Source organism: Pelodiscus sinensis, chromosome 3 (assembly GCF_049634645.1).
Source record: "Pelodiscus sinensis isolate JC-2024 chromosome 3, ASM4963464v1, whole genome shotgun sequence".
Classification (NCBI taxonomy): Eukaryota; Metazoa; Chordata; order Testudines; family Trionychidae; genus Pelodiscus; species Pelodiscus sinensis.
This window is the reverse complement of record NC_134713.1, coordinates 164,080,359-164,098,097: the sequence shown is the minus strand read 5'-3', so window position 1 is coordinate 164,098,097 and position 17,739 is coordinate 164,080,359. Positions and strand designations below refer to the sequence as shown.

The following is a 17,739-nucleotide window of genomic DNA, read 5'->3' as shown; positions in this document are numbered from 1 at the left end:
CAGAGTCGACACTTGCGAGAGAACCAAATGTGGCTCTTTTGGCAGCTGCTGGAGCTGAAGCCTGGGCTTTGGTGTGGTTGCTCTGTGGCCCCAGCCCATGGGGCAGCCACCTGCCACACAGCCCCACCCCAGGAACAGCTGGGCAGCCACCACATGGCCCTAGCTCCAGCCTTTCCTCAGAACATGCAGGGGGAGGACATGCCCCCCCCCCCCCGAGGACATGCTGGGGGACTGCAAACTGTGGCTTGCTGGCCCTCACCCATCCCATGACATGCTGGGGGACTGCAAATTGTGGCCTGGCAGCCCCACCGCCCCAGGACAAACAGCCTCACAAACTCCCCACCTCCAAGACATGCTGTGGGGGAATGCAGTGATCCCCTCCCAACCCCAAGGGACATGGGAGGGGGGTCAACCGGGAACCACAGCCCAGCATCACCCTGCCTCTGGACATGCTGGGGGAGGGCTAGAAACCACTGCCTTCTGGAGGAGATGCTGGGGAAACTGCCCCCTCCCCTCTCCAGAGCAGCCCTAGTAAGCCCTGGCCCCAGACCTTCCGGTCCCCTACTCTGTGCCCGCTGCCCTTAATCCTCTACCCACTGCCCTGATTCCTACACCCCTTCTGCACTAAACCCCACACATACCCAACCCTAACCCTGCACCCCTCCACCTCCTGCCCTCAGCCTCCCAGCCCCCTGATCTCATTCTTGCATCTCCATGCCCTGCTCTAGCCCCTAAGACTTATCCTGACTCCTGCAGCCCCCATCCCCTACTCTGAGCCTGCCCACACATCCAACCCCTTGCCCTGAGCCACCCACCTCTGCCCCAACTCTGGTGCCCCCCATCCTCTGCCCTGCCTCCTCAACCCCCTCCCTGACTCCTGCATTCTTATCTGGCTCTTTGTTGATCACTTGTTCTGAATTTTGATGTAGTCTGGCTCTTTGGTTTGAAAAGGTTGCCAACCCCTGCACTAAAAGAATCACTGGTGGGGGAGATTTGCTGGTTTTCTGACCCCTTTACCTAATACAAGGGGCACAAAAGTACTGAAGATTGATTCATAAAAGTCACAGGATTTTGTGCTTAATTTCATTTTCCTGTGGTGATTGTTTTTTGGTTTTAATTTTCTGGGTAGGATGGCTTGATTTAGCTCTCATCTAGCAACATGTTTATATGGCACTTTATGGTTAGCATTGGGAAACTGCTAATTTCAGTTCAGCAATTTTGATTTAGGCATGTCAATTCTTTACCAAATATTTTACAACATTACAAGACATTAATGAGAACCAGTATGTCACATGGTATTTCTAAAACACAAACTCTATAAACAGTCTGCGTCCCACACGGTAATTAGTTTCTTGCAATTGATTTTTACTTTGGAGCCAACAAACCATGAGTGGGAAGCTCTTTCCATTTAATTCTTAATCAGCGTAAGAAATTCTCCTCTGGTTTTTGGATCTTCTCGCAAAACTCCAAGCATGGTACTGGTGACAGTTCTGCTGTTCATTTTCTGAACCCCTCGCATAACCATGCACATGTGCCTAGAAGGTAATTAGTCAACCTTAGTTTAATATGTTAATAGCCTGCACACTGGGATAACTAGATATAATTACCATTAAGACAATAAGCGATGCACGGTGTGCCAAGTAATGCCTTTGACTAATTAAAGCATGTCCAGTTCACGCCAAACTACTGATAGGAAAATCATTCTTGAAATCCATTTTATTTAAATAAATTTCAAAACAACATTCAGGGGGGCAGGAAGAGCTGGCAGACTTTCCTGACGCCTGGGCAATATGGTGGGGGGAAGCAGCTGTGCACTCCTGGAAAAGGCAGGGCTTCAGGTGGAAGTGGCAGGGCTGGGGCCAGCCAGCCCTCAGTGCTGCCTGGACCACATCATGCCATGCCCTCTCACCAGCGCTCAGAACTGCCTGGAGTGTACTTCACAGCATACAATGGTAATTTAAAGGGCCCATGGTGCCAGCAGCTGGGAGCTCCAGGCCCTTTTGAATCACCTGTCCCCGGGGTGGTTGTCCACTTTACCCCTACTTCCCCTCCTGACTACCCGGTAGTGGGCCTGTCAGTGGGAGGGTGGGGGAGACGTTTGCTGTAAACAATGTTTGAGTGAAGTTGAAATAAATGAATAAATATTGGCAGGAAATTTAAGCAGACCATGTTTGAACTATTCAACACGGCAGCTAAACGCCCATGGTCAGACTGCAAACTGACTCAGGACTAGGGCTATGTGACTAAAATTGCAATGTACATGTTTAGGTTTGAGTACCCTGTGAGAAGGGAAGCTCTCAGAGCTTGTGCTCCCATCCAAGTTTTAACATCTACACCAGGGGTGGCCAACTCATTTAACAAAGAGAGCTGAAACAGTGGCGGAAAAAATGCGAAGAGCCGCACCAGAATTATCAAGCAAAAAAAACCACAAAAACAAAAGCAAAAAAGAAGGCTGCCCCTTTAAGAAGCAAGCAAACTTAGGCTTTTTGGCCCTATCAGGTGCCTGTCAATGGCCGCCATCTTGGGCAACATCTTGAATCGTCAACCTGGTGAGCACAGGGAAGGCGGGAAATGAGCAAGGAGCCAGGGGCCGTTGGCAGAGGCACAGGAGCGGCTTCATGAGCCACACTTTTGAGGGGGGAGAAGAGCCACATGTGGCTCGTGAGCTGGGGGTGGCCGTGGCTGATCTACACTGTCATTAAACAGCCCTTTAACCTAAACCTTGCAATCCCGAGTTGGCTGACACAAGCCAGTCATGGCTATTTAATTACAAGTCAGACATATAAGTGTGTGGGTGCCAACTATGATTAGTCCACATGTTGTTTGCCTGAAAAATGTACACATACATGCCTGCATCTGTGTGAATGACTAAGCATCATCATGTACAAGTTCAAAGACTTGTACTAATTTGAACAATGGAAAATGTGCCAAAATCTTTATATCCCATTTTTAGTCACTTTTCACTTAGCTCAAGCTAAGTTGCCCATACACACGCTGCAGCATTTGTTAAAGTGTGGGGGGGAAAATGTCAACAGAGGTCACAATTTCTTATAAGCTAGTATCTGAAGTTCTGTCATATTTATCTGTACCTAAAAGTTATCTATTGAGGTACTTTAATGACTAAGGTATATATGAGATGCCATTTATGAATGAATCCTGACATGTGCCCAGTGTAAAGCAATAGTATCTGGATCCCCATTTTACAGACAGGGAATTGCACCAGAGAGATTAAATGGCTTGTCCAAAGTTCCATATGAAGACTGTGGTAGGAATGGGAACCCAGCTCTCCCCAGCCTGGTTAGTGTTTGGGTAACAATAACATCTCTGGTACTGTGATGCAATAATTGTTTAGAGCAGGCCTGGGCAAAATACGGCCCTTGGGCTGGATCCGGCCTGCTAAGCCACCAATATGGCCCACAGATGCAGTGGAGAGCCCCAGACAGGCTTCCCTGCTTGCCCCTCACGCCGCTCAGAAAAGTGGCTATGGAGCAGTTTCTCTTTAAAAACTGTGAGCCTGGAGGGGGAAAAGGGGAGCCTTCAGGCATAAATCCCTCCTTCAGCACAATCCCGCTGGCCAGAAACTGGCCAATGGGAACTGTCTGTTTGAATAACAGATAGTACACGAAGTACCACGCCCTTTGCCATCTGGCTAAGTTATTCACACAAGCACATGGCTGTGCAGGCATAAGGCAGGCAGGCTGGCTGGGATATGTTTTAAGCTCTGCAGGCAAGCAGACTGGTTGGGCTGGTAAGTCTCCTAGCCAGAGCCTGCCTCTGGCACTCCAGCCCTTCTCTTCCCCAACCCTCTGCCTCCCCACTCAACATATCCAAATCTTCTGCCTCCTTCCTGCACCTATACTCTCTCCCAGATCTGGCACACTAGTCTCCTGCCCCAGATCACAATCCCCTCCTACCCTAGGTCACAACCCAAACTCCTGCATCCCAGTCCTGTGCCTCTAGGTCACAAACCAAACCCCTGCAACCCAGACCTCTGCCCTAGGTCACAACTGCCTCCTTCACCCAAACTCCATCCCAGATCCCACTCTCCTTCCTGAACCCCAGTCCCTTATCCCAAGCTCCCTTCTGCACCCAACCTCCATCCCAGAACCTGCACCTTTTCCATTAATAACATGGAAGAATGTGGCTCTCAATCACTTTCCAAAATCTTGGAGTGGCTCCCCGTCAAAAATTATTGTACACCTCTGGTTTAGAAGTTGACTTTAATGGGACTAACAATAATGGATTACTTACGATGCTTCTACAATCACAGCCACTCCAGCAGGTTTCAGAGCCTCAGTAATTGCCAGAGCAATCTGTCTGGTAAGCCGCTCCTGAACTAAAAAGAGAACAGTGTGATTTTTCTATAGGTAATTACCACTCTTAGTACACCTTAAGAATTTTTAAAGAAAATACATTCCTAAGGTGTTCTAAATACAGTCTATCAAATTCCCCCACTAGCTAACTAAAATAAAATGAGTCCTTGTGCTAGAAATGGTTTTTTAAAATTAATTTTTCAATGTGAACTTAAAAGTGTAAAAAGTGCTTGTAAAAATGCTGAAAAGACACCTTTGGAGTCCTGAAATTTATTCTTTATTCAGTCAGCCTATATTTAGCCACCTTGATTGCACACAGGATTTTGAATCCCTTACTCCCTGTGAAATACATCACCAAAAGTCCGTTTTTCCCACGCTGCAGAGACTTCTGTCCTCCTTGGCTACCTATCACAGGTGTCCTATGCACAGAGTACACTTCCTCATTCTTTCACAAAAGGGGACCCAATGCATTTCATTAGCACACCTTCCCCATTAGACTAACCTAGCTGCTGAAGTGTAAGTACTGAGGCTCTGAACTTGGCCACTATACTGCCATGGGATTGACATCACAAGCTTCCAGCCGAGATTGAGGAGTAGGATCAGGCTGTTTTAATTTGTTTTCTGCCTGGTCCTATGACAATTTTATATGCCACATTTATTATAGTCCCAGTTCAGAGGAGTGCTTAGGCCTATACCTACCTTTAAATATATTTACTTCAACAGGACTAGTGACAATTCAAGTTAGGCATACACTAAGAGACATGCTGACCACTTCCGGGAGTGGCACGAGGCTAGGGCAGGCAGAGAGCCTGTTTTAACCCTGCTACACCACCGACTGGGACCTGGCAATGCCCAAGGTAAGTGCTGCTTGGCTTGAGCCTGCATCCTCATCCCTCCCCCAACCTAATCCCCCCCATCTCACCCGAGCCCCCTCCTGGAGCCCACACCCTATCTCATACCCTGAATCTCCTGCTCCAACCCTAAGCCCCTCCCAGAGCTCATACTCCCTCCTCCCCTTCCAGCATCCCAACTCCCTGCTCCACATCTGAGCCCCCATTGCACCCAAATTCCCTCAGAGCCCTCACTCCACTGCAACTACTATACCTCAAACCCTTGTCCCATCCCTCAGCCCCCTCCTGAAGCCTGCTCCCTTCACCCCCCTGCACTCCAACCCCCTGGCCCAGTCCTGACCCCCCTCCTGCATCCAAACTCTACCCCAAAGTCTGCACCCCCTCCTGTACTCCAACCTCCTGCACCAGGCTCAGCCCTGCGCTCCCTCTCACACACCAAACCCCTCAGCCCCGAGCTCCCTCTCACACACCAAACCCCTCAGCCCCAGCCTAGGGCCTGCACCCTAAACTCCTGCCTCATCCTGGTGAAAGTGGGTCAGGGAGAGCGAGTGATGAAGGGAGAGGGATGGAGTGAGCAGGAGCAGGGCTGTGGAGAAGGGACAGGACAGGAGTGTGACCAGGGTGTGTAGGTTTGTGAGATCAGATAGTTGGCAACCCTATATGACTCCCTTCTGACAACGAAATGTACTACATGACCCTGGGAGGGGCACTGAAGCCTGAGTCAACCCAAGCCCTGTTGCCCCAGGGGGAGGAGGAGCCAAAGCCTAAGACCCACAGCCCTGAGTGGGGTTCCTAAATCAAAACCTAAGGGCATCAGTCCAGGCAGGGGGCCTGTAACCTGAGCCCTGCAACCCAGGGCTGAAGCCCTTGGGTAGTGGGGCTTGAGCTTTGGTTTTGGCCCTGGACCCCAGTAGGTCTAAGACAGCTCTGGTGACCCACATTAAAATGAAGAAGCGACCCACTGTGAGGTCTCAACCGACAATTGAAAACCACTGCTCTAGCTGAAATACAGTTCAGGAGAACAGAGAGATACTATAGAAAGGATACACACCTTGCAGTCTTCGACTAAAGATTTCAACAATTCTGGAAAAAATATAAGAATAATAAATATTCTTTCCTGATTTAAACAAACTTTAAGTTTAGCTTAATAGACTCTCTGGGTATCACAGAGGATAATGTAGGACAATGTCATCTTGGCTATTTAGAAGGCTAAAACATACTGTAATATAAGTGATTTTACATTACAATGTGCAGTATGATTTAAATACAGCTGATAATATATTTCTAATTTGTACCACTTATTTTAACCCAAGTACCTTATAAATGGAATCCCTTATAGAAAGCATACCCTTTTAAACAATTAAGTATTACCTCAAAAATCCTATTTAACCCCAAAATAATCTATTTTCAGACTGTGGATTGTCAGCCTTTGTGTAACATTTGTAAAGCAGCCTTTGACTGGTCATTAACATGCTTGTGCTCAGAATGCAGAAGAACAGATTATGGATTATAACAGGGCCACTATTTGACACTATTTTATAGTCTGCTATTGATAACTGGATTGTTCTTTAAAGATGTGTAGGCCATCAGCTTTTACTTAAACTCAGCCTGTTGAATAGAAAAGTTAATTTCATTTATAAAAAATGTTAGATATAGAAAGAGGCACATAGCTGAAAACAGTAGACAACTATGATATGTGCTAACAAAACATATAAATGAAACCCAAAACCTAAGGCAGCCAATACAGTGTAGAACTCGATCAGCTGCCAATAAAGTGTAAAACTGCCAGCTACCCACTCTTAGCTGCCCCGTTCACATGAGTCCTCAGGGATGCTGGAACAATTTGTAAAACAGGTGTGCTGAAAATCACTGAACCAAACTATAAAACCTGCATATGATGGAAACCACTTCAGGCTTGGGGGCACAGCAGCATCCAAATCATACTAATTCCAGCACCTATATAAGTCCATAGCCATGCTCAAGTCCCTTCTTCCTCAGAAGCAATACCAAAGCACTGCAGCTTGCCCACGAGGCTAACACACTAAGGCTCCTTCAGTCCAAAGTGGGGAGCCAATGCCAAAACTGACAGCTGTCAAAGAGAACATTCTCCCACTAACTCCTTTCTATTAGCAGGCGATCAGGAGTGCTCTGTATGCACAGATTGTATGAATAGTTGTGGGGATTAAAAAGTCAACATAATTAGCTGCAAACACTTGTGCAGGTTCTGTTATAAGAAATTATCCTTAAGAGTCACAGTGGGGAAATCCTAATTTTCTGTAGTGAATCATCCTTCCCAGCTCACCTTCATAATCCTTGTTACTTGCTTACATGAACTGGGGAAATCCTATCTCCTGAAACCATAGGGACCTAACCCACACCATAGGGAGATCAGAATGCAAGAACACCATATAGGAGTTCCACATCCCTCTGCACTCTGAAGCAGCTTCACAGTAGACTCCATGCACTCCGATGTGCAGGGCAAGTGGGGACAGGGGATCTGCTACTGCAGAGCCACCAGTCAAAGGAACGCCAGGGCTTACGGTAACCCTAAAACTTCAGCAGTGGCTCTGTGTTGCTGCCAGACATCCTAAGAGAAGTATTCCTGTCCCTTTCCCTCTGCAGAGCATCCCAGTTCACCTCACTTGGGCTGTGCACTGAGAACAGGATTTGGCTCTTACACCTTCACTATAACATTGCATACATCCACTTACCTTGCAAGCTTGCTTAGTCCAACCACTTTCTTTGTAGGTAAGTATCCAATATGTACCTGCAAATATGAACAGGACTCTAAATGCTGAATGATTACTATACACCTGATTCTACAAGAAAGGTGAAGGCCTGAAACTAAATTCAGAGTTCCAAAATGCAATGTACAATGCACAGATAGCTGTGTCTGTGAGAAGCTCTAGCCATGATGGAGCTTCACATTTCATAGCAGTCTGCCCACTCAGTGGAAACTGCAGGATCAGGGCTTCCAGAACCTAAACCTTCTGGTTTTGGTCCTCATCCTTCCTCTAGTGATAGTCAATGGGAGTTTCAGTGCTGCTTTTAATGGGAGCAGGACTGGATCCTTAACACAGACAAAGGGGGCATCTATACTGCACCATAGGTTGAAATAAGATACATAATTTGAGCTACACAAAATGCGCATCTTATTTCATAATTTGGTGCGGTCTACATAGTGCTAAATTTTGAAATAACCTGCTATTCCAAAATGTCCCTTACTACTTGTGGAATGAGGTTTACAGGGACGTCGGAATAGCGAGTTCGTTATATTTCAAAATAACGGGCTTGCTCTTAAGACACAGTATAGCTATTTCAGATACCACCCGTATCCCAAAATAGTGCTGCAGTATAGAAAGAGCCAAAGTGCCCTGTGAAGTCAGACCAGAACTATGCAGCAGATGTAGTTAAAGGTGGAGAAAGTGCATATGTATAAGAACATATGAACAGAAGAACGGCCATACTGGGTCAGACCAACAGTCCATGTAGTCTAGTAACCTGTCTGCCAACAGTGGATAATACCAGATGCTCCAGAGGGAGGGAACACAAGAAGTAATCCTCACGTGATCCCTCCTCAGTCACCCATTTCCAGATAAACAGAGGCTAGGGACACCATTCCTACCCATCCTGGCTAATAGAATCATGGAGGTTAGGTCCATCAATGGCTATTTAATTCTTTTTTGAGCCCTGTTAAAGTCCTAGCCTTCACCACATCCTCTGACAAGGAGTTCCAAAGGCTGACTGTGCACTGCATGAAGAAAAATTTCCTTTTGTTTGTTTTAAGCCTGCTGCCTATTACTTTCATTTGATGACTCCTAGTTCTTATATTGAGGGACTAGGTAAATAACTTTTCCTTATTCACTTTTTCCATACCAGTCATGATTTTATAGACCTCTATCATATCTCCCCTCCCCCTTAGTCTCCTCTTTTCTAATCTGAAAAGTTCAAGTCTTTTTAAACTCTCTTCATATGGGCCCCATTCCAAACACCAATAATTTTTGTTGCCCTTTTCTGAACCTTTTCCAGTGCCAATATATCTTTTTTGATATATTGGCATTGGAACCACATCTGTATGCAGTATTCAAGATGTGGGCATACCATGGTTTTATATAGAGGCCACAGTTTTATATACCTGGGATTCAGCAGGGCTGGAGAAAGTATAAATGCTGTGGAACTTATAGGCATATATAGAGCAAGTAGATTTATTGACAAAGAAGAAAACAGGCATTCATTTTGCTGCGCATTCCAGTTTGAGCTGTCAAGAATTATCAGTCTTTATGGAATAAGAGTCAGAGAAAGGCACGTGAAGAGAAAGCAGCAAGTAGGAAAGGAGGTTTATTGAGAAAGAAACAAGAGAAAGGAAAGAAGGAGATTGTTATAGAAACATCCTTGTAGTGGGAGAACACTACCGCAGCCCAACACTATAGCATTTAATTTCAGAAAAGGGACTTCAGAAAAATAAGGAAGTTAGACAAGCAGAAATTAAAAGGTACAGTACCAAAAGTGAAATCCCTGCAAGCTGCATGGAAACTTTTTAAGCACATCATAACAGAGGCTCAACCTACATGTACACCCCATTAAAAAAATATGGTAAAAGAAAGAACAAAACCAAAAAAAAGTCAAAGCTAAATCCAACTGAGAAAAATAGAAAGGAGGTAGTTGTGCAGGAAGGGGATTACAGAGGAGGCTTGCACAACACTTGCCAATTAGGGTACGTCTAGACTACAGGCTTCTGTCGACAGAAGTTTTGTCGACAGATACTGTCGACAAAACTTCTGTCGACAAAGCGCGTCCAGACCACATTGAGTTCTGTCGACAAAGCAAGCTGCTTTTGTCGACATGGTAGTCTGGACGCAAAGGACAGTTTCCATTCAATAACACCTTCTGTCGACAGAAACTCTGTCGACAGAAGGTGTTATTCCTCGTAAAATGAGGTTTACATACGTCGACAAAACTGCTGAGTTCTGTCGACGTTATGTCGACAGAACTCAGCGGTAGTGTGGACGCAGGTATAGTTTTGTCGACAAAAGTCCACTTTTGTCGACAAAACTCTGTAGTCTAGACACACCCTTAGGGACAAGCTGGGCCCTATAAAAGGCTGTGAGAGCTGAGAAGCTAGCTTCTGGTTGTCTGGGAAGCTACAGAGGGTACCTGGGATAGAGCAGGGCTGGGGCAAGACAGGCAGAGCTGAGGAGCTTTGGCATGACCCAATTCCCAGACTGCAGGCCTGAGGGACACTAGGGCTGCAGGGAGGCAGCCGGGACAGGAGAAGGTAGCAGGTCCACACTCCCTTCCAGATGATGAGCAGCCATTTCAGACTGCACTTTGCCCCTGGGGCAGAGGCTAAATGATGACTGGCCACTGAGGCAAGGTATAGGGGATTAGGGTTCCCTGAGCAAGGAGAACCCCAGAGTGTGATAAGGTCACTGCAGAGAAACTAATTATTTGCATTGGTCTTCACAGCTGTGAGGGAAATTCCCAAACCTGAGCCATTCATTTTAGGTGACAAAACTGCGGAAATGCCCAAGATTAAGGCATCATTAGAGGAGGTTTAGGAACAAATTGACAAACTAAACAGTAATAAGTCTCCATCAACAGACAGGATACACCCAGGCCCACTGACAGGTTGGGACAAAGAGGGCAACTGCGGCATTGGCGGCCAGAGCCTTGGGCCCTTTAATTTGATGCTGGAGTCATATGTGACATGCTCTTGTCGGCTCTGAAAGGGTCATGGGGGTGGCTAGCCCTCGTTCCTTCTGCCTGAAGCCATGCCCCTTCCAGAAGTGTGGAGCTGTTGTCCTACACCTTGCCCAGGGGACCAACAACTCTGTCAGCCTCCCTGTATGCACCCAAGAGTGCTAAAGGAACTCAAATATGAAATTGCAGCTCTACCATCTGTAGTTTGTAACCTATTATTTAAATTAGCTTCTGTATCAAATAACTGGAGGATAGCTAATTTTTTTTGTTTTTTTTAAAAAAGCTCCATAGGTGATCTTGGCAATTACAGGCAGATAAGTACTTCAGTACTGGGCAAACTGGTTGCAACTATAGTAAAACCAATATTGTTAGACACGCAGGTGAACACAGTTTGTTGGGGAAGAGTCAATATGGTTTTTGTAAAGGGAAATCATGTTTCACCAATCTACTACACTTCTTTGAGGGGGTCAACAAACATGTTAACAAGGAGGACTGAGTAACAGTTTACTAAATTTTTTATAACGCCTTTGACAAGGTCCCTCACCAAAGGCTCTTAAGCAAAATAAGCTGTCACAGGAAAAGAGGGAAAGTCCTCTCATACTTTGGTAACTGGTTAAAAAGGTAAGTATCAAAAGATAGGAATAAATAGTCAGTTTTCCAAATGGAGAATGACAAATAATGGTTCCTCCAGGGGTCTGTACTGGGAATAGTCCTTTTCAAAAATGATCTGGAAAAAGGAGTAAACACTAGACAGCAAAGGTAGCAAAATTTTCAGATTATACAAACATATTCAACAAAGTTAAGTCCCAAACAGACTGTGAAGAACTACAAAAGGATCTCACAAAACTGGGTGAAATGGAAGATGAAAATGAGTGTTGATAAATGCAAAGTAATGCACATTGGAAAACATAATCCCAACTATACATATAAAATGAGGGGATCTAAATTGGTTATAACACACAAGAAAGAGATCTTAGAGTCATTGAGTGGATGTCTTCAGAGAATTATCCATAATGTGAAATAGAGATAGCTAAGAGAGGATATAATAAAGGTTTATAGACTCATGAATGGTATGGAAAAAGTCAATAAGGAAGTGTCATGTACTCCTTCTCATGGCACAAGAAATAGGAGAAACCAAATGAAATTAATAGGCAGCAGGTTTAAAACAAACAAAAATAAGTATTGCTTCACACAACACAGTCAACTTGCCAGATGATGTGGAGGCCAAGGTTATAACAGGGTTCAAAAATAATTTGATAAATTCATGGAGGACAGGTCCATCAACAGCTATTAGCCAAGATGGGCCGGGATGGTGTCCCTAGCCTCTGTTTGTCAGAAGCTTGAAATAGCTGACATAACATGGATCACTTGAGAATGACCTGTTCTGTTCATTCCCTCTGAGACACCCGGCATAGGCCAGTGTTGGAGGACAGGATACTGGGCTAAGAGGACTTTTGGTCTGACCCAGTATGGTCATTCTTACGTTAAATTTAAGAAGTATTAAAACATGAATCTCTATATCCCACTGCATATCTTCTGGAAAGAGTTTACTGGAGTATGTTTAACTGTGTAGATTTAAAATGTATTAAAAGAATCAACCACAAGAGTGGGAGGCTGGACACATTGGTACGTTCAATAAAATTTAGTTAATACTATACTTAATACATTTTTATTTTTTTACAAAATGTAAAATCTAAAGATTCTCCGTAAAATGAAATGTCCTTGTTTTTTTATAGCAAACTAATTTCTAAGATTCCTATTAAGGAGCCTCTCCAAGGGTAATCAATTTCCTGTTACCTAATTATAGAAAATGTGGCTTTTCTTTTCTGCCTCTAAAATGCTTCATACTGCAGATGCAGTTCATCCACAAAATAAAACCTTTTCTGATCACACCAAAATGCTCACATAATAGTTGTCATGTATTAAAACTTTTCATAAGATTTTTTTATTCAGGATTCTAGAGGACTACACTGGGCAGGAGTAAAGTTCACCCTAATTTTTCAAAACACATTTTATTTCCCTTTATTCAGTACAGCTTCTAAGAATGCTGAATGACAAATATTTGCTGAATGACAAATATTTGCCATAAGGCAGATGAATAACTACCTTGCCAAAGAAGGGTACCAAGTGGTGCTCACAAAGGGAAAACATATCAATATCCTTGACGATCACCATTTCATTATGATCTTCATCAAAGATTGCATCATTGAGTATATCTGAAAGGACAAAATGAGCAGTTAACTGAAGATTCTGCACAGGATTCTATCCTGAACAGGGTTATACATGTACTGCAATTGGAAAATCTCAGAGAGATAGCTGTGTTAGTCTGTAACTTAAAAATACAAGTAGTTCTGTAGCATCTTAGAGACTAACTAAATATATCTGACATGAGACTAGTAGAACCTCAAACCTTTTAAAAATAGTTTTAATATAGACATATTCTCAGTTGCAATTCAATGGTTGTATAAAACTAAAAGTATAATTAAAATAATCAGTTTTAAGTACAGCTGAAATCCTTCATTCAACTCACTCACTCCATCATACATGCATGTAAGTAACTTTACACACAGGAATTTAGCAGCATCAAGGAATGCTTAACTATTTTATGCTGATGTACTTTTGTGGCCCAGCTCCCAGTCACAGACAAGGGTGAGAGGAGCACTTATCACAGCACATGCCCATAAACAGAAAGAGGAGAGTACCCACTGTTTAGATGTTTAAGAGCTTATTGCCTAGTAGATGAGTATAAAATAGTATCTGTTTGTAGAAGATGGGTACCTAGTACATGCATTCTTTATGAAATCAGTATTTCAGAAGCTGCAAAGCCTTATTTACATTCATTAGAAAGAGAAAAGTCTAAATACTGAAGATGAGAAAAATTTGTCATCTCAGAGACCAGATACTATTGTGCATATTACGATACAGAATGGCTGTGTCTACACTGCACCCCTTTTCCGGAAAAGGGATGCTAATGTAGACACATCGGAATAGCAAAATCCGCGGGGGATTTAAATATCCCCCGCGGCATTTGCATTTACATGGCTGCCGCTTTTTTCCGGCTTGGGGTAAGCCGGAGAAAAGCGCCAGTCTAGACGTGATTCTCCGGAAAATAAGCCCTTTTCCGGAGGATTTCTTATTCCTACTTGAAAGGAATAAGAAAGTAGGAATTAGAAATCCTCCGGAAAAGGGCTTATTTTCCGGAGAATCACGTCTAGACTGGCGCTTTTCTCCGGCTTACCCCAAGCCGGAAAAAAGCGGCAGCCATGTAAATGCAAATGCCGCGGGGGATATTTAAATCCCCCGCAGATTTTGCTATTCCGAAGTCTACATTAGCATCCCTTTTCCGGAAAGGGGTGCCAGTGTAGACACAGACAATTTGTACAGTATCAGAAAAATACAACATGGGAGGAAACATAAGTAATATGTTGTCATGGCTCCTTCCCCACTCTGGCACAATAAATGCAGAAGTGGGGGCCAGCAAGTGTACTCCAAAACCTTATCTACCAGGCTTTGATATAAAAACTTCCCCCCAAAATCTTAAAACCCTAGATTTTGGGGATAGGATCTCTGCTGCCACCACCCAAATTAATAAAGAAACCAGGGGAGAGACCATTTGGGAAAATCTCACCCCTAAAGTAAAAAGCAGGACACCACCATTAAACAATACCAGGTTAAGAAAAGAAAGTTAAAGAACTTTTATTAGCACCACAATATTCCTATTGCAAGCATAATAACTAGATGAAAAAGTAACAAATAATATACTCATGGAGAAACTCCATTGGCCTAGAACTTAGTTACAAAGAAAAGCCAAACATCTTTTAAAAAGTGCACAGACAGCAGATCCCATACCCAAACCATAAAACAATGAAACCTAACGGATTTAACTAAACTTTACCCTACTTACAGAAAGTGAAGAAAGAGTCTTTTCTTGGAGGGAGACATAGTGTCTGTCCCCCTCAATACCTGAAGATAACTGCCCCCAGAACAAAATTTCCTCTGTCCCAGTTTGAAATTCCTACCTACATTCCTACTGACATATGTCAAAAATGGAAAAAGAAAAGTTCAGGATAAAAATCCCTGAAAAGTAAAACCGAAACTGATTCTTACTCTTTGATATAAGTGTTTGCATAGTATTATATCATCATTCTTGCAAAGATAATATTAAACTTATTCACACACCCCCAAAAATGTTTGCAGGCTCAGGGCCTTATTTTTGTAAAAAAAAAAAAAAAAAGTTAACAAAGGTACTATTTAAGTTTAAACTTTAATAATATGCCTCAGGAATAATTCATACACACCCACTGAACCTGCTGCTGCCACTTGCCTTTCCCCTCTCCCTTTTGTAACTGATGCTCAAGCTGAAAATCTTTTTTCTGGTTATTTGCATCAAGGTAATGCAAGGCGCCCCAGTCCTGTATGAGGATTCCATTGTGCTAGGCACTGCAAAAATATAGCACAAAATGGCACATTAGTTTTCTATAATGCATCTGACTGTGTGCAGATTCATTTATTTGAAAATTACTTCTCTCTTCTGCCTTCCTCAGGCTATTTATACCTACAATCATCATCATAAACCTGAAAGGTAAAATGAAAAAAAAATTCCCTGTTTTTAATTCCCATTACTTGTACCGCTGATAGGACACTTCCTATAGTCAAGTTTATGAGACAGGGAATAGTTCTGAAGGTTTACAGAGGTGAAGTCTGTTAAAAGCAAGACCTGAAAACCCACAAAGCAGTAGGTGAGAATTTGCTCCCCAAATTAAGTGAACAATTAAGTGTTTTGTATCCCTGTTGGTTGGTCACAGGAGATCAGAGAGATAAGATGGGTGAGGTAATAGATTTTATTGGACCCACTTATGGTGAGAGAGACAAGCTTGGGAGCTTACAGTACCCTCTTCCATGACTGGGAAGTCATCTGAAGAAGTGTGCTGTGCCCAGGAAAGCTCATGATACCATCCGACATGTTTGTTAGTCTTTAAAGTGCTATTAGTCTATTGGTTGTTTTTTAAGTTTTTCCTATTCACAGTGTCAAAGCTAAATGCAAGATGGAACAGAGTGTTTAGTCGAAGTAGTTAACCCGTACTTCAAGGGGCCAGGCCAGGTGCTCTATTAACCCTCCAGTTCAAGGAAGCACTCAGCTGCCGAGGTGAGGGCCCTGCGGGGTGAAAGTGGCTCCGGGCTCTCCAGGAGCCGGGCGCTCGCACTTTTCCCTTCGCATCTGCGCGGAGCAGGACTCACCCTCGATGGTCTCTTGGTAGCCTTTGGTGAGGAACTGCATGGCTTTGGCGGCCCGCTTGGGCGTCAGCAGCAGCCCCTGCCTGGCAGGGTTCTCCCCCACCCCCTTCAGGATGCTCAGGTAGGCGTCCTCCAGGGCAGGCAGCTCGCCCACCTCCGGCGCCCCCAGGCGGTACTGCACCAGGGCCCGGCGCATCTCGGCCGACAGCTCTGTGTAGCCATTGCAGCACGGGCGCGGCGTGGCCCCGCTGCGGGCGCAATGCAGCTCCTCGCCCGCCCCGTGGTACTCCATGCTGCTGGGCCGGGCTGGCCGCGGGGAGGCGCCGTGCGAGGCCGGGGGCTGCCGGCCGGCCTCTATTTATCCCCGCTGCCTCTTCATGGCTATTTCCCCCGCTCAGCAGGTGACGTCCTCGGGGCTGTCAGCTGGGCAGGTTCCTCTGAGCTGCCATTGTCCCGCTGCCCCCGTGCCCGGCGGCCACAGCCCATCTGACCTGCCGGCAGTAATCAGAGGACACGGCTGGAGTCACGCTCCACGCCCCTGCCTTCCAGCGTCCTTTCAGCCGCTCTAGGACCGTAATCCAGCCGTGAACTATGTACACATCCGCCCTGCTCCCTCTCGCTGCGGGGGGCGCTTTCCCGGGGCGCTGCTGGCTCCTTTGCCTAAGTGAAGAGGCTGGCGCTGGCTCCTTGTCCCCAGCTCCCCTGATTTGTGGCGCCCATGTCCTTATCGCGTGGTCAAAACTATGTAAAATACATCCGCGTGGGATCTTGCCCCATCGCCTTGCTCTAGTCTTTGTGGCAATCATTTAAATGACCAGTCAAGGCGCTGCAGTGTAATGGGTCACTCGGGCCACGCCAAGTGACACGTCCCCACAATCATCAGCTTTTTCTGAAGGAGCTGGAACATGCCATTCCCTGGCCCAGCGCTTGGTTCCTGCAGAATATGCTGCCACGTGTCACCCTTCTGGCCCCTTCTATACACGAGAGAGCTTGAATAAGAAACTGGGATTTGACAGACTGTGTGTCAAATTGTGTGGTAGGTCACCTCTGGCTCAACTTCCCCACAACTTGTCTTCTGGACACACTGTTTCTGACCTGTAAATTGCCATCCTCGGGGGAGGGACTTCAGATTGACTGCAAGGAAAGTGTATTTGGCTAAGCTGGAATTCATATGCACAGTTGACACCTTGAACAAAGGGTTACATAGAAAAATGGAGTGGTTCTTACATCACAATAGGTAATTTCCCCTTCAGATACTCTCACCTTCTCATCAGTGTTGGAGACGAGCCACATCCACTCTGACATAATTAGCACTAATGTTACACTCCCATCTGTGTCCCTTCCTTTTTTCTTCAGCATCTGAGGAAGTGAATACAGGCAGTACCCGGGTTACGTCAGTCCGACTTAAGTCGGACCCCTAATTACGAATGGGGGGGCACAGCTAGTGCGGGGTGCCTCCCCCACTGTCGCCACCTCCGGAGGCGCGGGGGGCGCTTCCCCCCAGCAGACCAGGGAGATGCGGAGCAGCTTTTCTCACCACGGAGGACGCGGGCGGTGGGACCGCGGCGCGTCTCGGCAGTCCCGCTGCCCGCGTCCTCCGCGGCAAGAAAAGCCACTCCGTGTCTCCCTGGTCTGCTGGG

At 45.3% G+C, this 17,739-nt stretch overlaps 1 protein-coding gene across 1 annotated transcript; it reads right to left on the bottom strand.

Annotated features, from left to right (window-relative positions):
* Positions 1-697: 697 nt before the first annotated feature.
* Positions 698-16,455, bottom strand: LOC102458456 (GTP cyclohydrolase 1-like). The gene is made up of 6 exons (XM_075925409.1): positions 16,103-16,455; positions 12,971-13,080; positions 7,876-7,931; positions 6,216-6,247; positions 4,252-4,336; positions 698-1,535 (listed from the first exon to the last, which is right to left on the bottom strand). The coding sequence occupies exons 1-6, from the start codon at positions 16,389-16,391 to the stop codon at positions 1,409-1,411; spliced, it is 699 nt and encodes a 232-aa protein (XP_075781524.1). The 5' UTR covers positions 16,392-16,455; the 3' UTR covers positions 698-1,408.
* Positions 16,456-17,739: the final 1,284 nt, after the last annotated feature.